This window comes from Oncorhynchus mykiss, chromosome 2 (assembly GCF_013265735.2).
Source record: "Oncorhynchus mykiss isolate Arlee chromosome 2, USDA_OmykA_1.1, whole genome shotgun sequence".
Lineage (NCBI taxonomy): Eukaryota > Metazoa > Chordata > Actinopteri > Salmoniformes > Salmonidae > Oncorhynchus > Oncorhynchus mykiss.
In genome coordinates, this window is record NC_048566.1 from 99142693 (window position 1) to 99160054 (window position 17362).

At 43.6% G+C, this 17362-nt stretch overlaps 2 protein-coding genes across 6 annotated transcripts in view; one reads left to right on the plus strand and one right to left on the minus strand.

Moving 5' to 3' along the window:
• The window catches only part of atp8b4 (ATPase phospholipid transporting 8B4), a 62442-nt gene extending 53019 nt beyond the window's left edge, over positions 1–9423 (plus strand). For all 3 annotated transcript variants that reach the window (XM_036960619.1, XM_036960628.1, XM_036960636.1), the window contains 4 exons: positions 1604–1742; positions 1988–2118; positions 7324–7473; positions 7802–9423. In XM_036960619.1, the coding sequence (XP_036816514.1) occupies positions 1604–1742; positions 1988–2118; positions 7324–7473; positions 7802–8032 (651 nt within the window). In that variant the 3' untranslated portion in view covers positions 8033–9423. The remainder of the gene's footprint in view (positions 1–1603; positions 1743–1987; positions 2119–7323; positions 7474–7801) is intronic.
• A 2143-nt stretch (positions 9424–11566) lies between these two features.
• The window catches only part of galk2 (galactokinase 2), a 12094-nt gene continuing 6298 nt past the window's right edge, over positions 11567–17362 (minus strand). For 2 of the 3 annotated variants that reach the window (XM_036960677.1, XM_036960690.1), the window contains 2 exons: positions 12822–13029; positions 11568–12412 (listed from right to left, as the gene is read on the minus strand). In XM_036960677.1, the coding sequence (XP_036816572.1) occupies positions 12205–12412; positions 12822–13029 (416 nt within the window). In that variant the 3' untranslated portion in view covers positions 11568–12204. Of the gene's footprint in view, positions 12413–12821; positions 13030–17362 lie in introns of all 3 variants that reach the window. The other variant, XR_005039228.1, reaches the window with a different exon arrangement.

A 17362-nucleotide genomic window follows, 5' to 3' on the forward strand; every position in this document is an offset into this window, starting at 1 on the left:
GTAGCTGCTGCCTTGGCAGGAACTAATGGGGATCCATAATAAACCCCAGCAAGAGTAGCTGCTGCCTTGACAGGAACTAATGGGGGTCCATAATAAACCCCAGGAAGAGTAGCTGCTGTCTTGGCAGGAACTAATGGGGATCCATAATAAACCCCAGGAAGAGTAGCTGCTGTCTTGGCAGGAACTAATGGGGATCCATAATAAACCCCGGGAAAAGTAGCTGCTGCCTTGGCAGGAACTAATGGGGATCCATAATAAACCCCGGGAAGAGTAGCTGCTGCCTTGGCAGGAACTAATGGGGATCCATAATAAACCCCGGGAAGAGTAGCTGCTGCCTTGGCAGGAACTAATGGGGATCCATAATAAACCCCGGGAAGAGTAGCTGCTGCCTTGGCAGGAACTAATGGGGATCCATAATAAACCCCAGGAAGAGTAGCTGTTGCCTTGGCAGGAACTAATGGGGATCCATAATAAACCCCAGGAAGAGTAGCTGCTGCCTTGGCAGGAACTAATGGGGATCCATAATAAACCCCAGGAAGAGTAGCTGCTGCCTTGGCAGGAACTAATGGGGATCCATAATAAACCCCAGGAAGAATAGCTGCTGCCTTGACAGGAACTAATAGGGGTCCATAATAAACCCCAGGAAGAGTAGCTGCTGCCTTGGCAGGAACTAATGGGGATCCATAATAAACCCCAGGAAGAGTAGCTGCTGCCTTGACAGGAACTAATAGGGGTCCATAATAAACCCCAGGAAGAGTAGCTGCTGCCTTGGCAGGAACTAATGGGGATCCATAATAAACCCCAGGAAGAGTAGCTGCTGCCTTGACAGGAACTAATAGGGATCCATAATAAACCCCAGGAAGAGTAGCTGATGCCTTGGCAGGAACTAATGGGGATTCATAATAAACCCCAGGAAGAGTAGCTGCTGCCTTGACAGGAACTAATGGGGATCCATAATAAACCCCAGGAAGAGTAGCTGATGCCTTGACAGGAACTAATGGGGATCCAAAATAAACCCCAGGAAGAGTAGCTGCTGCCTTGACAGGAACTAATAGGGATCCATAATAAACTCCAGGAAGAGTAGCTGCTGCCTTGGCAGGAACTAATGGGGATCCATAATAAACCCCAGGAAGAGTAGCTGCTGCCTTGACAGGAACTAATAGGGATCCATAATAAACCCCAGGAAGAGTAGCTGATGCCTTGACAGGAACTAATGGGGATCCATAATAAATACAAATACAAGCCTGTTATGTCTGTAGGTTGACATTTTCTGGGCCGTATCCAGCTCACATCTACAGTATGTTAGGTGTTCAGGTGAGTACGGTAGGTGACTTGTTCAAACCTTCCTGGGTTTTGTGTTAGTTTTTGTTTTGATACCTCGTGCCTTGGTTGCTATGGCAAAGATATAAATGATTCATCAGAAGAAACATCAGAAAATGCCCCCAGGCTCTGTTAGTGGACGATGGCCAGGTGAATGGTTATTCTCAAACCATGCATTATAAACTAACTAACTAACTCAAATCTAACTTACAAGATATGAACATGTTCACTGTTTACTGATATGTGATATGAACAAACATGTAGTTGTTTTGTTCGGTTACAGATTGGACTGGACACCTACTATTGGACAGCTGTGAATCACGTATTTGTGTGGGGTAGCCTGGCTGTCTACTTTGCCATTCTATTCGCTATGCACAGTGACGGTCTCTTCAGCATATTCCCCAGCCATTTTCCTTTCATTGGTAAGTCAGTCAATCAATCACATGTATTTATAAAGCAGTTTTCACATCAGTGCTTGACAGTAACCTAGTGTAATTCAGTAACCTCATGTAATACATTAACCTAGTGTTATTCAGTAACCTTGTGTAATACATTAACCTAGTGTCATTCAGTTTTAAATCTAGAGTACAATAATGATAGATGAAATTGTACAAATATGCAGAGCATTTTTTTGAGTCCGAGGGTATTTTTGTTGTGTTTTTTTCAGGCACAGCCCGTAACTGTCTGACTCAGAAGAGTGTGTGGCTGGTTATAATGCTGACCACCGTGGCGTGTGTCATGCCAGGGTTGGCAGTCCGCTTTCTGAAGACAGACCTTTACCCCACTCTGACAGACAAGGTAAAGGGAACTTGATTGACAGACGCCATAACCAATAGGAACAGGGGAAACATCACACTAAACCAATGAAAAGACGTACAATACCTTCAGAAAGTATTCATACCACTTCACTTATTCCACATCTTGTTGTGTTACAGCCTGAATTCAGAATGGATTACATATTTATTCTCTCACCCATCTATACTCAATACCCCATACTGACAAAGTAAAAACATGTTTAAAAAAACAAACATTTTAGTAAATTTATTAAAAATGAAAAACAGAAATATCACAATTAAATAAGTAAACTCAGCAACAAAAAAAAGACTGTCAACTGTGTTTATTTTCAGCAAACTTAAAATGTGTAAATATTTGTATGAACATAAACAAGATTCAACAACTGAGACATAAACTGAACAAGTTCCACAGACATGTGACTAACAGAAATGGAATAATGTGTCCCTGAACAAAAGGGGGGTCACAATCAAAAGTAACAGTCAGTATCTGGTGTGGCCACCAGCTGCATTAAGTACCTCAGTGCATCTCCTCATGGACTGCACCAGATTTTTCAGTTTTTGCTGTGAGATGTTACCCCACTCTTCCACCAAGGCACCTGTAAGTTCCTGGACATTTCTGTGGGGAATTGCCCTAGCCCTTCCCCTCCGATCCAACAGGTCCCAGATGTGCTCAATTAGATTGAGATATGGGTTCTTTGCTGGCCATGGCAGAACACTGACAATCCTGTCTTGCAGGAAATCACGCACAGAACGAGTAGTATGGCTGGTGGCATTGTCATGCTGGAGGGTCATGTCAGGATGAGCAGGAAGGGTACCACATGAGGGAGGAGGATGTCTTCCCTTTAATCAAAATCAAATCAAATCAAATCAAATGTATTTATATAGCCCTTCGTACATCAGCTGATATCTCAAAGTGCTGTACAGAAACCCAGCCTAAAACCCCAAACAGCAAGCAATGCAGGTGTAGAAGCACGGTGGCTAGGAAAAACTCCCTAGAAAGGCCAAAACCTAGGAAGAAACCTAGAGAGGAACCAGGCTATGTGGGGTGGCCAGTCCTCTTCTGGCTGTGCCGGGTGGAGATTATAACAGAACATGGTCAAGATGTTCAAATGTTCATAAATGACCAGCATGGTCGAATAATAATAAGGCAGAACAGTTGAAACTGGAGCAGCAGCACAGTCAGGTGGACTGGGGACAGCAAGGAGTCATCATGTCAGGTATTCCTGGGGCATGGTCCTAGGGCTCAGGTCCTCCGAGAGAGAGAAAGAAAGAGAGAATTAGAGAGAGCATATGTGGGATGGCCAGTCCTCTTCTGGCTGTGCCGGGTGGAGATTATAACAGAACTTGGCCAAGATGTTCAAATGTTCATAAATGACCAGCATGGTCGAATAATAATAAGGCAGAACAGTTGAAAGAAACTGGAGCAGCAGCACGGCCAGGTGGACTGGTGACAGCAAGGAGTCATCATGTCAGGTAGTCCTGGGGCATGGTCCTAGGGCTCAGGTCCTCCGAGAGAGAGAAAGAGAGAATTAGAGAATGCACACTTAGATTCACACAGGACACCGAATAGGACAGGAGAAGTACTCCAGATATAACAAACTGATCCTAGCCCCCCGACACATAAACTACTGCAGCATAAATACTGGAGGCTGAGACAGGAGGGGTCAGGAGACACTGTGGCCCCATCCGAGGACACCCCCGGACAGGGCCAAACAGGAAGGATATAACCCCACCCACTTTGCCAAAGCACAGCCCCCACACCACTAGAGGGATATCTTCAACCACCAACTTACCATCCTGAGACAAGGCTGAGTATAGCCCACAAAGACCTCCGCCACGGCGGAGAGATTAACTGCAATGACAACAAGCTCAGTCCCATGATGTTGTGACACACCGCCCCAGACCATGACGGACCCTCCACCTCCAAATCAATCCACTCCAGAGGACAGGCCTCGGTGTAATGCTCATTCCTATGACGATAAACGCAAATCTGACCACCATGGTGAGACAAAACCGTGACTCGTCAGTGAAGAGCACTTTTTGCCAGTCCTGTCTGGTCCAGCGACGGTGGGTTTGTGCCCATAGGCGGCGTTGTTGCCTGTGATGTCTGGTGAGGACCTGCCTTACAACAGGCCTACAACCCTCAGTCCAGCCTCTCTCAGCTTATTGCGGACAGTCTGAGCACTGATGGAGGGATTGGGCGTGCCTGGTGTTACTCGGGCAGTTGTTGTTGCCATCCTGTACCTGTCTCGCAGGTGTGGTGTTCGGATGTACCGATCCTGTGCAGATGTTGTTACACGTGGTATGCCACTGCGAGGACGATCAGCTGTCCGTCCTGTCTCCCTGTAGCGCTGTCTTAGGCGTCTCACAGTCCTCATGCCTCCTTGCAGCATGCCTGAGGCGCGTTCACGCAGATGAGCAGGGACCCTGGGCATTTTTCTTTTGTTGTTTTTCAGAGTCAGTAGAAAGGCCCCTTTAGTGTCCTAAGTTTTCATAACTGGGACCTTAATTGCCTACCATCTGTAAGCTGTCAGTGTCTTAACGACCGTTCCACAAGTGCATGTTCATTCATTGTTTATGGTTCATTGAACAAGCATGGGGAACAGTGTTTAAACCCTTTACAATGAAGATCTGTGAAGTTATTTGGATTTTTACGAATTATCTTTGAAAGACAGGGTCCTGAAAAAGGGTTGTCTTTTTTTGCTGAGTTTATTTACACCCCTGAGAACATACATGTTAGAATCACCTTTGACTGCAGTTACACATGCAAGTCTTTCTGGGTAAGTCTCTAAGAGCTTTGCACACCTATATTGTACAATATTTGCTCATTATTATTTTCAAAATTCTTAAAGATTTGTCAAATTGGTTGTTGATCACTGCTAAACAACCATTTTCTTCTTGCCATAGATTGTCTAGCAGATTTAAGTCAAAACTGTAACTAGGCTTCTCAGGAACATTTAACGTTGTCTTGGGAGCAACTCCAGTGTATATTTGTCCTTGTGTTTGAGGTTATTGTCCTGCTGAAAGGTGAATTTGTCTCCCAGTGTCTGTTGGAAAGCATTCCTCTAGGATTTTGCCTGTGCTTAGCTCTATTACGTTTCTTTGTATCCTAAATAACTCTCTAGACCTTGCCAATGACAAGCATACCCATAACATGATGCATCATGCCTGAGGCACGTTCACGCAGATGAGCAGGGACCCTGGGCATCTTTCTTTTGGTGTTTTTCAGAGTCGGTAGAAAGGCCCCTGTCTTGCATCAAGACATTGGAAAACTGCCCTGGTCTTTGTGGTTGAATCTGTGTTTGAAATGTTAGAGTGTTGGGCCAGTAACCAGCAGGTAGCCTAGTGGTCAGAGTGTTGGGCCAGTAACCAGTAGGTAGTCTAGTGGTCAGAGTGTTGGGCCAGTAACCAGCAGGTAGCCTAGTGGTCAGAATGTTGGGCCAGTAACCAGCAGGTAGCCTAGTGGTCAGAGTGTTGGGCCAGTAACCAGCAGGTAGCCTAGTGGTCAGAGTGTTGGGCCAGTAACCAGCACGTAGCCTAGTGGTCAGAGTGTTGGGCCAGTAACCAGCAGGTAGCCTAGTGGTTAGAACGTTGGGCCAGTAACCAGCAGGTAGCCTAGTGGTTAGAGCGTTGGGCCGGTAACCAGTAGGTAGCCTAGTGGTCAGAGTGTTGGGCCAGTAACCAGCAGGTAGCCTAGTGGTCAGAGTGTTGGGCCAGTAACCAGCACGTAGCCTAGTGGTCAGAGTGTTGGGCCAGTAACCAGCAGGTAGCCTAGTGGTTAGAACGTTGGGCCAGTAACCAGCAGGTAGCCTAGTGGTTAGAGCGTTGGGCCGGTAACCAGTAGGTAGCCTAGTGGTCAGAGTTTTGGGCCAGTAACCAGTAGGTAGCCTAGTGGTTAGAGCGTTGGGCCAGTAACCAGCAGGTAGCCTAGTGGTCAGAGTGTTGGGCCAGTAACCAGCACGTAGCCTAGTGGTCAGAATGTTGGGCCAGTAACCAGCAGGTAGCCTAGTGGTTAGAGCGTTGGGCCAGTAACCAGCAGGTAGCCTAGTGGTTAGAGCGTTAGGCCGGTAACCAGTAGGTAGCCTAGTGGTCAGAATGTTGGGCCAGTAACCAGTAGGTAGCCTAGTGGTCAGAGTTTTGGGCCAGTAACCAGTAGGTAGCCTAGTGGTTAGAGCGTTGGGCCAGTAACCAGCAGGTAGCCTAGTGGTCAGAGTGTTGGGCCAGTAACCAGTAGGTAGCCTAGTGGTCAGAGTGTTGGGCCAGTAACCAGCAGGTAGCCTAGTGGTTAGAGTGTTGGGCCAGTAACCAGCAGGTAGCCTAGTGGTCAGAGTGTTGGGCCAGTAACCGAACGGTTGCTGGATCGAATCCCCGAGCCGACAAGGGAAAAAATCTGTCGTTCTGCCCCCTGAGCAAGGCAGTTAACCCAATGTTCCCTGGGGCGCTGAAGACGTAGATGCTGATTAAGGCAGCTCCCCACCTCTCTGATTCAGAGGGGTTGGGTTAAATGTGGAAGACACATTTCAATTGAATGTTTTCAGTTGTACAACTGACTAGGTATCCCCTTTTCTCACTATCATATAGTCAGCAGACAAAGCCAGTTGACACCCGAGAACATGCACAGGAATAATTTCATATTAAATTGATTATGACAGTAGCCGGGTTATGCAACAGTATGCTTATCTTAATTGGCATAAGGACAAAATTGAAGTAAGTATATGATTAAGCACTGATTAAAACATCTGGTTGTCTGAGCAATCTTTCAAATTATTAGTATGTGTAAACAGCTTAATCAGCGGTCCAGTGGTGCATGTGATCTGAACATGTGATCTGAACATGTGATCTGAACATGTCCCAGAATCTGTCAGCTCAACCTCCCTCTGTAATACGTGATTGAAGTGAGTTCGGGAAAAACTGGAAGTATGACTCTTATCATTCGTTTTCACATACAAACTTTGTATGTCCGAACTCAGACTCAAATAGGCTTCGCAAAAAATGTCACTACTATAAAAAGGTCGCTGTGGTAGAGCATTTATTTTGATTGGTGATTTTCTGCAATCAGGTAGCCTGATTTCAGATGTGTCCATGTCAACAGGATTATTAGGGAAAGTGTTCTTCATGCTAAGCATGTAAACGTTTTTTTAAACAAACTATTATATTCATCTGACTATCCACAATAACGGTACTCTCTGTTGTTGTCCTCCTTCCCCAGGTGCGGAGCCTGCAGCAGGCCAGCAGAAAGCTGGGTCCCAAGGAGCAGAACCTGAGACGTGTTCGGAGGACCAGCTCCCGGCGCTCAGCCTACGCCTTCTCCCACCAACAGGGCTATGGAGAGCTCATAACCTCAGGGAAGAACATGAAGGTCTGTCAAGTAAACTAATACAAAATAAAAAAATATGTTGTGACATCAGTTCTCAGACATCAGTTCTCCTCTCTCCATTCTATTTAAAAAAAAAAGAGTTCCCCATGGGAGAACCCTTTGATGAACCTTTTTGGGTTCGAGATAGAATACTTTTTAAGTTCCACGTAGAACCCTCCGTGAAAAGGGTTCTATATGGAACCCAAAAGGCTTCTTCAAAAGGTTCCCCCCCCCCCTATGGGGACAGCAGGAGAAACCTTTTAAGGTTCTAGATAAGAGTGTAAGCCTAAATTTAATGTGTGTAACTTTATTTTTTCAAAACAACATTAAGGTCACCCCCAGCACCGCTGCCCCGTCCCCATCCCTGTCCCCATCGTCCCCTGGAAGGGTCCACAACAGCAGAAGTTTGATAGAGGGCATGTCGAAGAGGAAGGGGGAAACACCGGTAGCCTGTGTCTCTGCTGAGGCCTACGGAACATCCGGAACCTCGGAAGGCAACACTAGAACTCAACAGACTGTAATGGATTCTAATGTTGTTTCCAATGGGGCCGTTCAGACATGACCCTTTACGATCTGTTTTTAGATTCCTAACAAGCTGTTTAGACTATAAGATGATCCTGTGGGTCTACACCTGGCTCAGTGAGTAAGAGTTAGAGCATGGTGCGGTCAACATCAGGGTGGGGTTCGATTTCCCACATTGGATCGATCGGCCACATATACAGGTAACTGCCAAAGTAATGGAAACACTTGAGTAAATGAGGGTTCTGGCGGCTCTGTTATGGTGCGAGGTGTGTTTTCCGGCCATGGTTTATGTCCACTGAACCCCCTTAGAGGGCAAGGTAAACTCCAATAAATACACAGCCATTCTGAGTGATACACAGCCATTTCTATCCTGATGGGAGTGGTCTCTTCCAGGATGACAATGCCCCCCTATCCACAGGGAACGAGTGGTCACTGTATGGTTTGATGAGCATGAAAACGGTGTAAACCATATGCCCATGGCCATCTCAGTCAACAGATCTCAAAACAATTGAACACTTCTAGAGCGGTGCCTGAGACAGCATTTTACACCACCATCAAAAAAAAATAAACACCAAATTGAAAATTATTGTGGACGAATGGTGTCGCTACCCTCCAATAGAGATTCAGGCATTTATAGAATCTATGCCAAGAGGTGCATTAAAGCTGTTCTGGCGGCTCGTGGTGCCCCCAACGCCCTATCAAAACACTTTATGTTGGTGTTTCCTTTATTTTGGCAGGTACATGTTTGTCACTGTCAATGTTGACAGTTCTGTGAGTCACTTTAGATAAAAACGTCTGGTAAATGACTATACTGTGGGCACTGGACAAGCGGCAGCACACAAGAAAATGGAGAGTAAGTCAAACTCAATCATCAGAGGACATGAGCGCACCAGCAAGCAGGCTCCAAAAGAACCAGCACAGGAACCAGCACAGGACTATCCAATCAGTTGTTGCTCTGGGATCAACTCATGTTCAGAAAGATCACTATAGACTCTAGTCCATCTGAATCAGTGGAACGTTACAGATTTAAATTCTAAGGTCATTTTTTACTATTGAGCCTTCGTCGGCAGTGTGTGAATGCAGTCTCCGCTAACATTGCCTTTAAATTGAAATCACACTGTAACGCTTAATTTCCACGATACGGATTGAATAGAGACCTAAGCATTGGAGTTTAAATTTTTGGTGGAGATCTCCTTTTCAATAGATGTAGGAGTAGATAGATTTTTCAGTAGCCTGGGCTGGACAGGTATGAGTTCGGTATCATAGCCACTTGAAACAGAGATAAAATACAGGTATGTACTTCAGGCTGCTTTAGGAAAACATTAAGCACAACTCTATCATTGTTAGAACACTGTGTTACAAATCATCTTTTGCCGATGACCATGAATATGCTAAATGTTATTTAAAAATAAAAACAATTCTGGTTTTGCACATACAGTAAGTCATCGTGATAATTAAATTAAAATCAAATAGAAACTACCTCAACAAAGATGAGGTTTAGAATGCTGACTGAAAGAATGTTCATAATGTTCTTGAGGTTTAGAATGCTGACTGAAAGAATGTTCATAATGTTCTTGAGGTTTAGAATGCTGACTGAAAGAATGTGCATAATGTTCTTGAGGTTTAGAATGCTGACTGAAAGAATGTGCATAATGTTCTTGAGGTTTAGAATGCTGACTGAAAGAATGTGCATAATGTTCTTGAGGTTTAGAATGCTGACTGAAAGAATGTTCATAATGTTCTTGAGGTTTAGAATGCTGACTGAAAGAATGTTCAGAATGTTCTTGAGGTTTAGAATGCTGACTGAAAGAATGTTCAGAATGTTCTTGAGGTTTAGAATGCCGACTGAAAGAATGTTCAGAATGTTCTTGAGGTTTAGAATGCTGACTGAAAGAATGTTCAGAATGTTCTTGAGGTTTAGAATGCTGACTGAAAGAGTGTTCAGAATGTTCTTGAGGTTTAGAATGCTGACTGAAAGAATGTTCAGAATGTTCTTGAGGTTTAGAATGCTGACTGAAAGAATGTTCAGAATGTTCTTGAGGTTTAGAATGCTGACTGAAAGAATGTTCAGAATGTTCTTGAGGTTTAGAATGCCGACTGAAAGAATGTTCAGAATGTTCTTGAGGTTTAGAATGCTGACTGAAAGAATGTTCAGAATGTTCTTGAGGTTTAGAATGCTGACTGAAAGAGTGTTCAGAATGTTCTTGAGGTTTAGAATGCTGACTGAAAGAGTGTTCAGAATGTTCTTGAGGTTTAGAATGCTGACTGAAAGAATGTTCAGAATGTTCTTGAGGTTTAGAATGCTGACTGAAAGAATGTTCAGAATGTTCTTGAGGTTTAGAATGCTGACTGAAAGAGTGTTCAGAATGTTCTTGAGGTTTAGAATGCTGACTGAAAGAATGTTCAGAATGTTCTTGAGGTTTAGAATGCTGACTGAAAGACTGATCAAGATGCATGTTTTTTCCTTTAATGGAGAGAACATAATAGTGCCTTTTACTAATTTAAGCATTTATCACACGTCTGAACATAGACATAACCATTCAATAGTCACAGGAGGTTGGTGGCACTTTTATTGGGGAGGATGGACTTGTGGTAATGGCTGGAGCGGAATAGGTGGAATGGTATCAAATACATCAGACACATGGTTTCCAGGTGTTTAATGCCATTCCATTTGCTCCGTTCCAGCCATTATTATGAGCCGTCCTCCCCTCAGCAGCCTCCACTGGTCAAGGTCTTTGTCATAAGTTGGCTTTATCCTTCATTTACATTTAAAGGTGCTGCAGTAGTTACAGGCAGCTGTTCAATGGTCGTTGTATACCAATTGCTTTTTAAAGAATATCATGTTAATCTGATGGTCTGTAGAGACCGTAAAGCGCCATCTATGAATTTAGGTATTGGTTTAATTTCTCAAGCCCCATCCCTCAGCTTTATGGCAAAAACAGTGGTGAGGCTGCCGTTCGGCTGGAAAAGTGAATCACAGATTGAGACTTTAAAACGGTATGAAGAGAAGGCTTTCCTGTCAACTTCCTGTAACGAAGGGGAATCCATACTGTAGGGAAGCTCAATGCGAACACTCTGGCTGTCAGCATTCTACAGCCTAATTGCCCTATTTGGTATTTGGTCACACACACTCTCTCTCTAACACATTGTCAACCTGTCAGACATTGATGTTTGCAGAATGAAAACATGATGTTGTTTCCATTAGGCTTATGCTTTGAATGCTGAAATTCAATACAATCATTTATCATTTGTTAAGATCTAATTTTTTTAAAATGTTAATGTTTATTTTTTTGCTTTTTAAGCGAAGAATGAATTTCTTCTTGAATGTGTTGGTGATGCATCGTTTTATTTTACATTTAGTTTCTACCGATAAAAACTGAAACACTGTCATTTTTATTTGTTAATGTCCGCTTCTTGAACTTGGAAATAACGTTTTTCCAACGACAGTGCGTTTTTATATATATATATATACACATATATATATATATATACACACAAATATACAGCTGTTCATATTGTGTTCGTTGTCTGTTTCCGTGGAGAAAATGCAAACGGAACAGACAGAGACAAAACGTAAACAAAAGCCTTTTTACTTCTTAATTCCTTCAAAACATACAACACAAACACACACAGCAATGGAAGGAATGTAGTACTGCACTGTGTGGAAAAGTATTGTACTTTATATAGATAGCGCTGTCCCGTTTCAACTGAAATCATTACACTCACAGAATAAAAGAAAAGTCCCCTTTCTTGTAAAGAAGTTGATCTTGAATCATTAGTTTTAAAACTAGTTATAACTTGAGTTCCAAATTATAAAATGTCTACATTTTTCCCCCTATGAAATAGTGCCAGTCTTTTTGTGCTGTCATGCCAACTTCTTGTCATGTTTGGCTTGAAAATTAAGCAATGAAGTTGGCAAGAGGACAAACAGATCTAGAATCAGGCTATAGAAGGAGACAACAAATCTGGGATCAGGCTATAGAAGGAGACAACAAATCTGGGACCAGGCTACAGAAGGAGACAACAAATCTGGGAGCAGACTAGCTTTGATTATCATTGCCCTTGAAATTCCAGAATCATCAACTGTGTCATTTTGGCATGAGAATTAGTCATAGAGTCACGACTAAAATAATAGTATAAAAATACTGAAAAGGTGAAACGGCAAGGAAGACATTTCACCTCAAAATTGTAAAGAGAAGCATTTTTTTTATTTCAGTCTTCAAGGAAAATGGCCGCCCCTCCACCAGGCTTGGTGACAAACAGACTGTGTTTCTCTAGCTCGGCTCTGCGTGGGTCTGCCGTGTAGTACAACTCTCTGACGCTCTTTAGGAAAGACTCCACCTTGTCAGTGGGGACCATGGAGACAGCACAGCCCCCCCAGCCTGCTCCGGTCAGCCGGGATCCCACCGCACCAGACTGCCTGTAGCCAGAGGAAACATAATAAACATGGAGAAAGCACGGTTCTAGGAACCTAAATCCTTCAATTGCGATCTATCAATTAACAATGCAATCAAGCAAGGAAACTGCATCAACAGTTACACCATCCATTTGTCAAACACACTAGTTACAAGGTAGCCGGCGAAATCTAGTATTTTAATGGACAGGTTTGAAATTAGATTTTTTTTTAAAATCTCAAATGAGACTTAATCTCTCACGGACAGACAACGTAAATAAATATAGGCTATTTCACCGAAGGACGGCGAGATTTTATTTCTGAGTTAACGAGAGTAGAGCGAGAATAACCTGTAAATTGAAAGGTTTTAAAAACCCTTTTAATATAAAAATAAAAACTATAGTTAACATATAGAATGGAGTGGTTCTGGACTTACAGACATATCTCTACCAGCTGGTCCAGTTCTGGACAGCTGCACTCGTACAGGTCTCTGCAGCTGGCATGGCTCTGCTTCATCAGGTCTCCTAGACGCTGCACGGCGTTCGGGGCGGTGGGAGCTTCATCACACACGCTCTTGAACCGCAGGACCCGTGCCGCCTCGCCGTATACATGCCTGGCCCGCTGGTACAGCTTGAACTGGGCCACTGGGAGGAGAGGACAGGTATAGCAGGTCAAACCTGTTATTTACCTTTAATTATATGATAATGGAGGAGACAGGTCTCAAGGAGGGGCAGCGGGAAAGGCAGATGTGGAGAATTAACCTTTTTTGGAAATAACATATCCGAGCCTGGACACACAGTTTGGTTTGTATCAAAAAGGGGGAGGAGGACCTCCTCCCTGCTAGCCTACCAGTTATAATGTACTAGTTATACAGTAGTGACCTGCTAGCCTACCAGTTATAATGTACTAGTTACAGAGTAGTGACCTGCTAGCCTACCATTTATAATGTACTAGTTATACCGTAGTGACCTGCTAGCCTACCAGTTATAATGCACTAGTTATACCGTAGTGACCTGCTAGCCTACCAGTTATAATGTACTAGTTATACAGTAGTGACCTGCTAGCCTACTAGTTATAATGTACTAGTTATACAGTAGTGACCTGCTAGTCTACTAGTTATAATGTACTAGTTATACAGTAGTGACCTGCTAGCCTACTAGTTATAATGTACTAGTTATACAGTAGTGACCTGCTAGCCTACCAGTTATAATGACCTAGTTATACAGTAGTGACCTGCTAGCCTACCAGTTATAATGACCTAGTTATACAGTAGTGACCTGCTAGCCTACTAGTTATAATGTACTAGTTATACAGTAGTGACCTGCTAGCCTACTAGTTATAATGTACTAGTTATACAGTAATGACCTGCTAGCCTACCAGTTATAATGTACTAGTTATACAGGAGTGACCTGCTAGCCTACCATTTATAATGTACTAGTTACAGAGTAGTGACCTGCTAGCCAACCAGTTATAATGTACTAGTTACACAGTAGTGACCTGCTAGCCTACCAGTTATAATGACCTAGTTATACAGTAGTGACCTGCTAGCCTACCAGTTATAATGTACTAGTTATACAGTAGTGACCTGCTAGCCTACCAGTTATAATGTACTAGTTATACAGTAGTGACCTGCTAGCCTACCAGTTATAATGTACTAGTTATACAGTAGTGACCTGCTAGCCTACCAGTTATAATGTACTACTTATACAGTAGTGACCTGCTAGCCTACCAGTTATAATGTACTAGTTATACAGTAGTGACCTGCTAGCCTACCAGTTATAATGTACTAGTTACACAGTAGTGACCTGCTAGCCTACCAGTTATAATGTACTAGTTATACAGTAGTGACCTGCTAGCCTACCAGTTACAATGTACTAGTTATACAGTAGTGACCTGCTAGCCTACCAGTTATAATGTCCTAGTTATACAGTAGTGACCTGCTAGCCTACCAGTTATAATGTACTAGTTACACAGTAGTGACCTGCTAGCCTACTAGTTATAATGTACTAGTTATACAGTAGTGACCTGCAAGCCTACCAGTTACAATGTACTAGTTATACAGTAGTGACCTGCTAGCCTACTAGTTACAATGTACTAGTTATACAGTAGTGACCTGCTAGCCTACCAGTTATAATGTCCTAGTTATACAGTAGTGACCTGCTAGCCTACCAGTTATAATGTACTATTTACACAGTAGTGACCTGCTAGCCTACTAGTTATAATGTACTAGTTATACAGTAGTGACCTGCTAGCCTACCAGTTATAATGTACTAGTTATACAGTAGTGACCTGCTAGCCTACTAGTTATAATGTACTAGTTATACAGTAGTGACCTGCTAGCCTACCAGTTATAATGTACTAGTTATACAGTAGTGACCTGCTAGCCTACCAGTTATAATGTACTAGTTATACAGTAGTGACCTGCTAGCCTACCAGTTATAATGTACTAGTTATACAGTAGTGACCTGCTAGCCTACCAGTTATAATGTACTAGTTATACAGTAGTGACCTGCTAGCCTACCAGTTATAATGTACTAGTTACAGAGTAGTGACCTGCTAGCCTACCAGTTATAATGTACTAGTTATACAGTAGTGACCTGCTAGCCTACCAGTTATAATGTACTAGTTATACAGTAGTGACCTGCTAGCCTACCAGTTATAATGTACTAGTTATACAGTAGTGACCTGCTAGCCTACCAGTTATAATGTACTAGTTATACAGTAGTGACCTGCTAGCCTACCAGTTATAATGTACTAGTTATACAGTAGTGACCTGCTAGCCTACCAGTTATAATGTACTAGTTATACAGTAGTGACCTGCTAGCCTACCAGTTATAATGTACTAGTTACAGAGTAGTGACCTGCTAGCCTACCAGTTATAATGTACTAGTTATACAGTAGTGACCTGCTAGCCTACCAGTTATAATGTACTAGTTATACAGTAGTGACCTGCTAGCCTACCAGTTATAATGTACTAGTTATACAGTAGTGACCTGCTAGCCTACCAGTTATAATGTACTAGTTACACAGTAGTGACCTGCTAGCCTACCAGTTATAATGTACTAGTTACACAGTAGTGACCTGCTAGCCTACCAGTTATAATGTACTAGTTACACAGTAGTGACCTGCTAGCCTACCAGTTATAATGTACTAGTTACACAGTAGTGACCTGCTAGCCTACCAGTTATAATGTACTAGTTATACAGTAGTGACCTGCTAGCCTACCAGTTATAATGTACTAGTTATACAGTAGTGACCTGCTAGCCTACCAGTTATAATGTACTAGTTATACAGTAGTGACCTGCTAGCCTACCAGTTATAATGTACTAGTTATACAGTAGTGACCTGCTAGCCTACTAGTTATAATGTACTAGTTATACAGGAGTGACCTGCTAGCCTACTAGTTATAATGTACTAGTTATACAGTAGTGACCTGCTAGCCTACCAGTTATAATGTACTAGTTATACAGTAGTGATCAAGGGTTGGAACCGGTTCAAGGAAATGAACAGAAAACCGGAACATAATGACTTTTTTCAAGGAATGAAATGGAACAGGGAACGAAAGTGATCTATACCGTTCCGGAACAGAACTGTTATTTTAAATGAATGGGAACTGGTTAACCGGTTATTTTATGTTGCAGACATTTCCTTCTGGTCCCACAAAAAAACCTCACCAAAGCGCCTATGAAAGCCCTCACTCTGTCACTCAGGAACTTATAATTCCAGTGTCTGCATGTCAGATGAAAATCTTTACCTGTGTCTGTGCTTGTTTAGGCTACCTGCCCTTCCCCCCCTCTGAACAGGCTACTGTAGCCCCTCCCCCCTCTGAAAAACAGGCTACTGTAGCCCCTCCCCCCTCTGAAAAACAGGCTACTGTAGCCCCTCCCCCCTCTGAAGAACAGGCTACTGTAGCCCCTCCCCCCTCTGAAGAACAGGCTACTGTAGCCCCTCCCCCCTCTGAAGCACAGGCTCCTGTAGCCCCTCCCCCCTCTGAAGCACAGGCTCCTGTAGCCCCTCCCCCCTCTGAAGAACAGGCTCCTGTAGCCCCTCCCCCCTCAGCTGTCAGAGCAGCTTACCGATCACTGTACCTGTACACAGGCAATCTGTAAATAGCCCACCCAACTACCTCATCCCCATATTATTACTTACCCTCTTGTTCTTTTGCATCCCAGTATCTCTACTTGCACATCATCATCATCATCTGCACATCTATCACTCCAGTGTTAATTCTAAATTGTAATTATTTCGCCTCTAGGGCCTATTTATTGCCTTATTTATTGCCAACAACTAGCTTGTCGGCTCCGTCCGCACTGATTGGTGTAAACAACTAGCTTGTCGGCTCCGTCCGCACTGATTGGTGTAAACAACTAGCTTGTCGGCTCTGTCCGCACTGATTGGTGTAAACAACTAGCTTGCCGGCTCCGTCCGCACTGATTGGTGTAAACAACTAGCTTGTCGGCTCTGTCCTCACTGATTGGTGTAAACAACTAGCTTGTCGGCTCCGTCCGCACTGATTGGTGTAAACAACTAGCTTGTCGGCTCCGTCCTCACTGATTGGTGTAAACAACTAGCTTGCCGGCTCCGTCCGCACTGATTGGTGTAAACAACTAGTTTGTCGGCTCCGTCCGCACTGATTGGTGTAAACAACTAGCTTGCCGGCTCCGTCCGCACTGATTGGTGTAAACAACTAGCTTGCCGGCTCCGTCCGCACTGATTGGTGTAAACAACTAGTTTGTCGGCTCCGTCCGCACTGATTGGTGTAAACAACTAGCTTGCCGGCTCCGTCCGCACTGATTGGTGTAAACAACTAGCTTGTCGGCTCTGTCCGCACTGATTGGTGTAAACAACTAGCTTGCCGGCTCCGTCCGCACTGATTGGTGTAAACAACTAGCTTGCCGGCTCCGTCCGCACTGATTGGTGTAAACAACTAGCTTGCCGGCTCCGTCCGCACTGATTGGTGTAAACAACTAGTTTGTC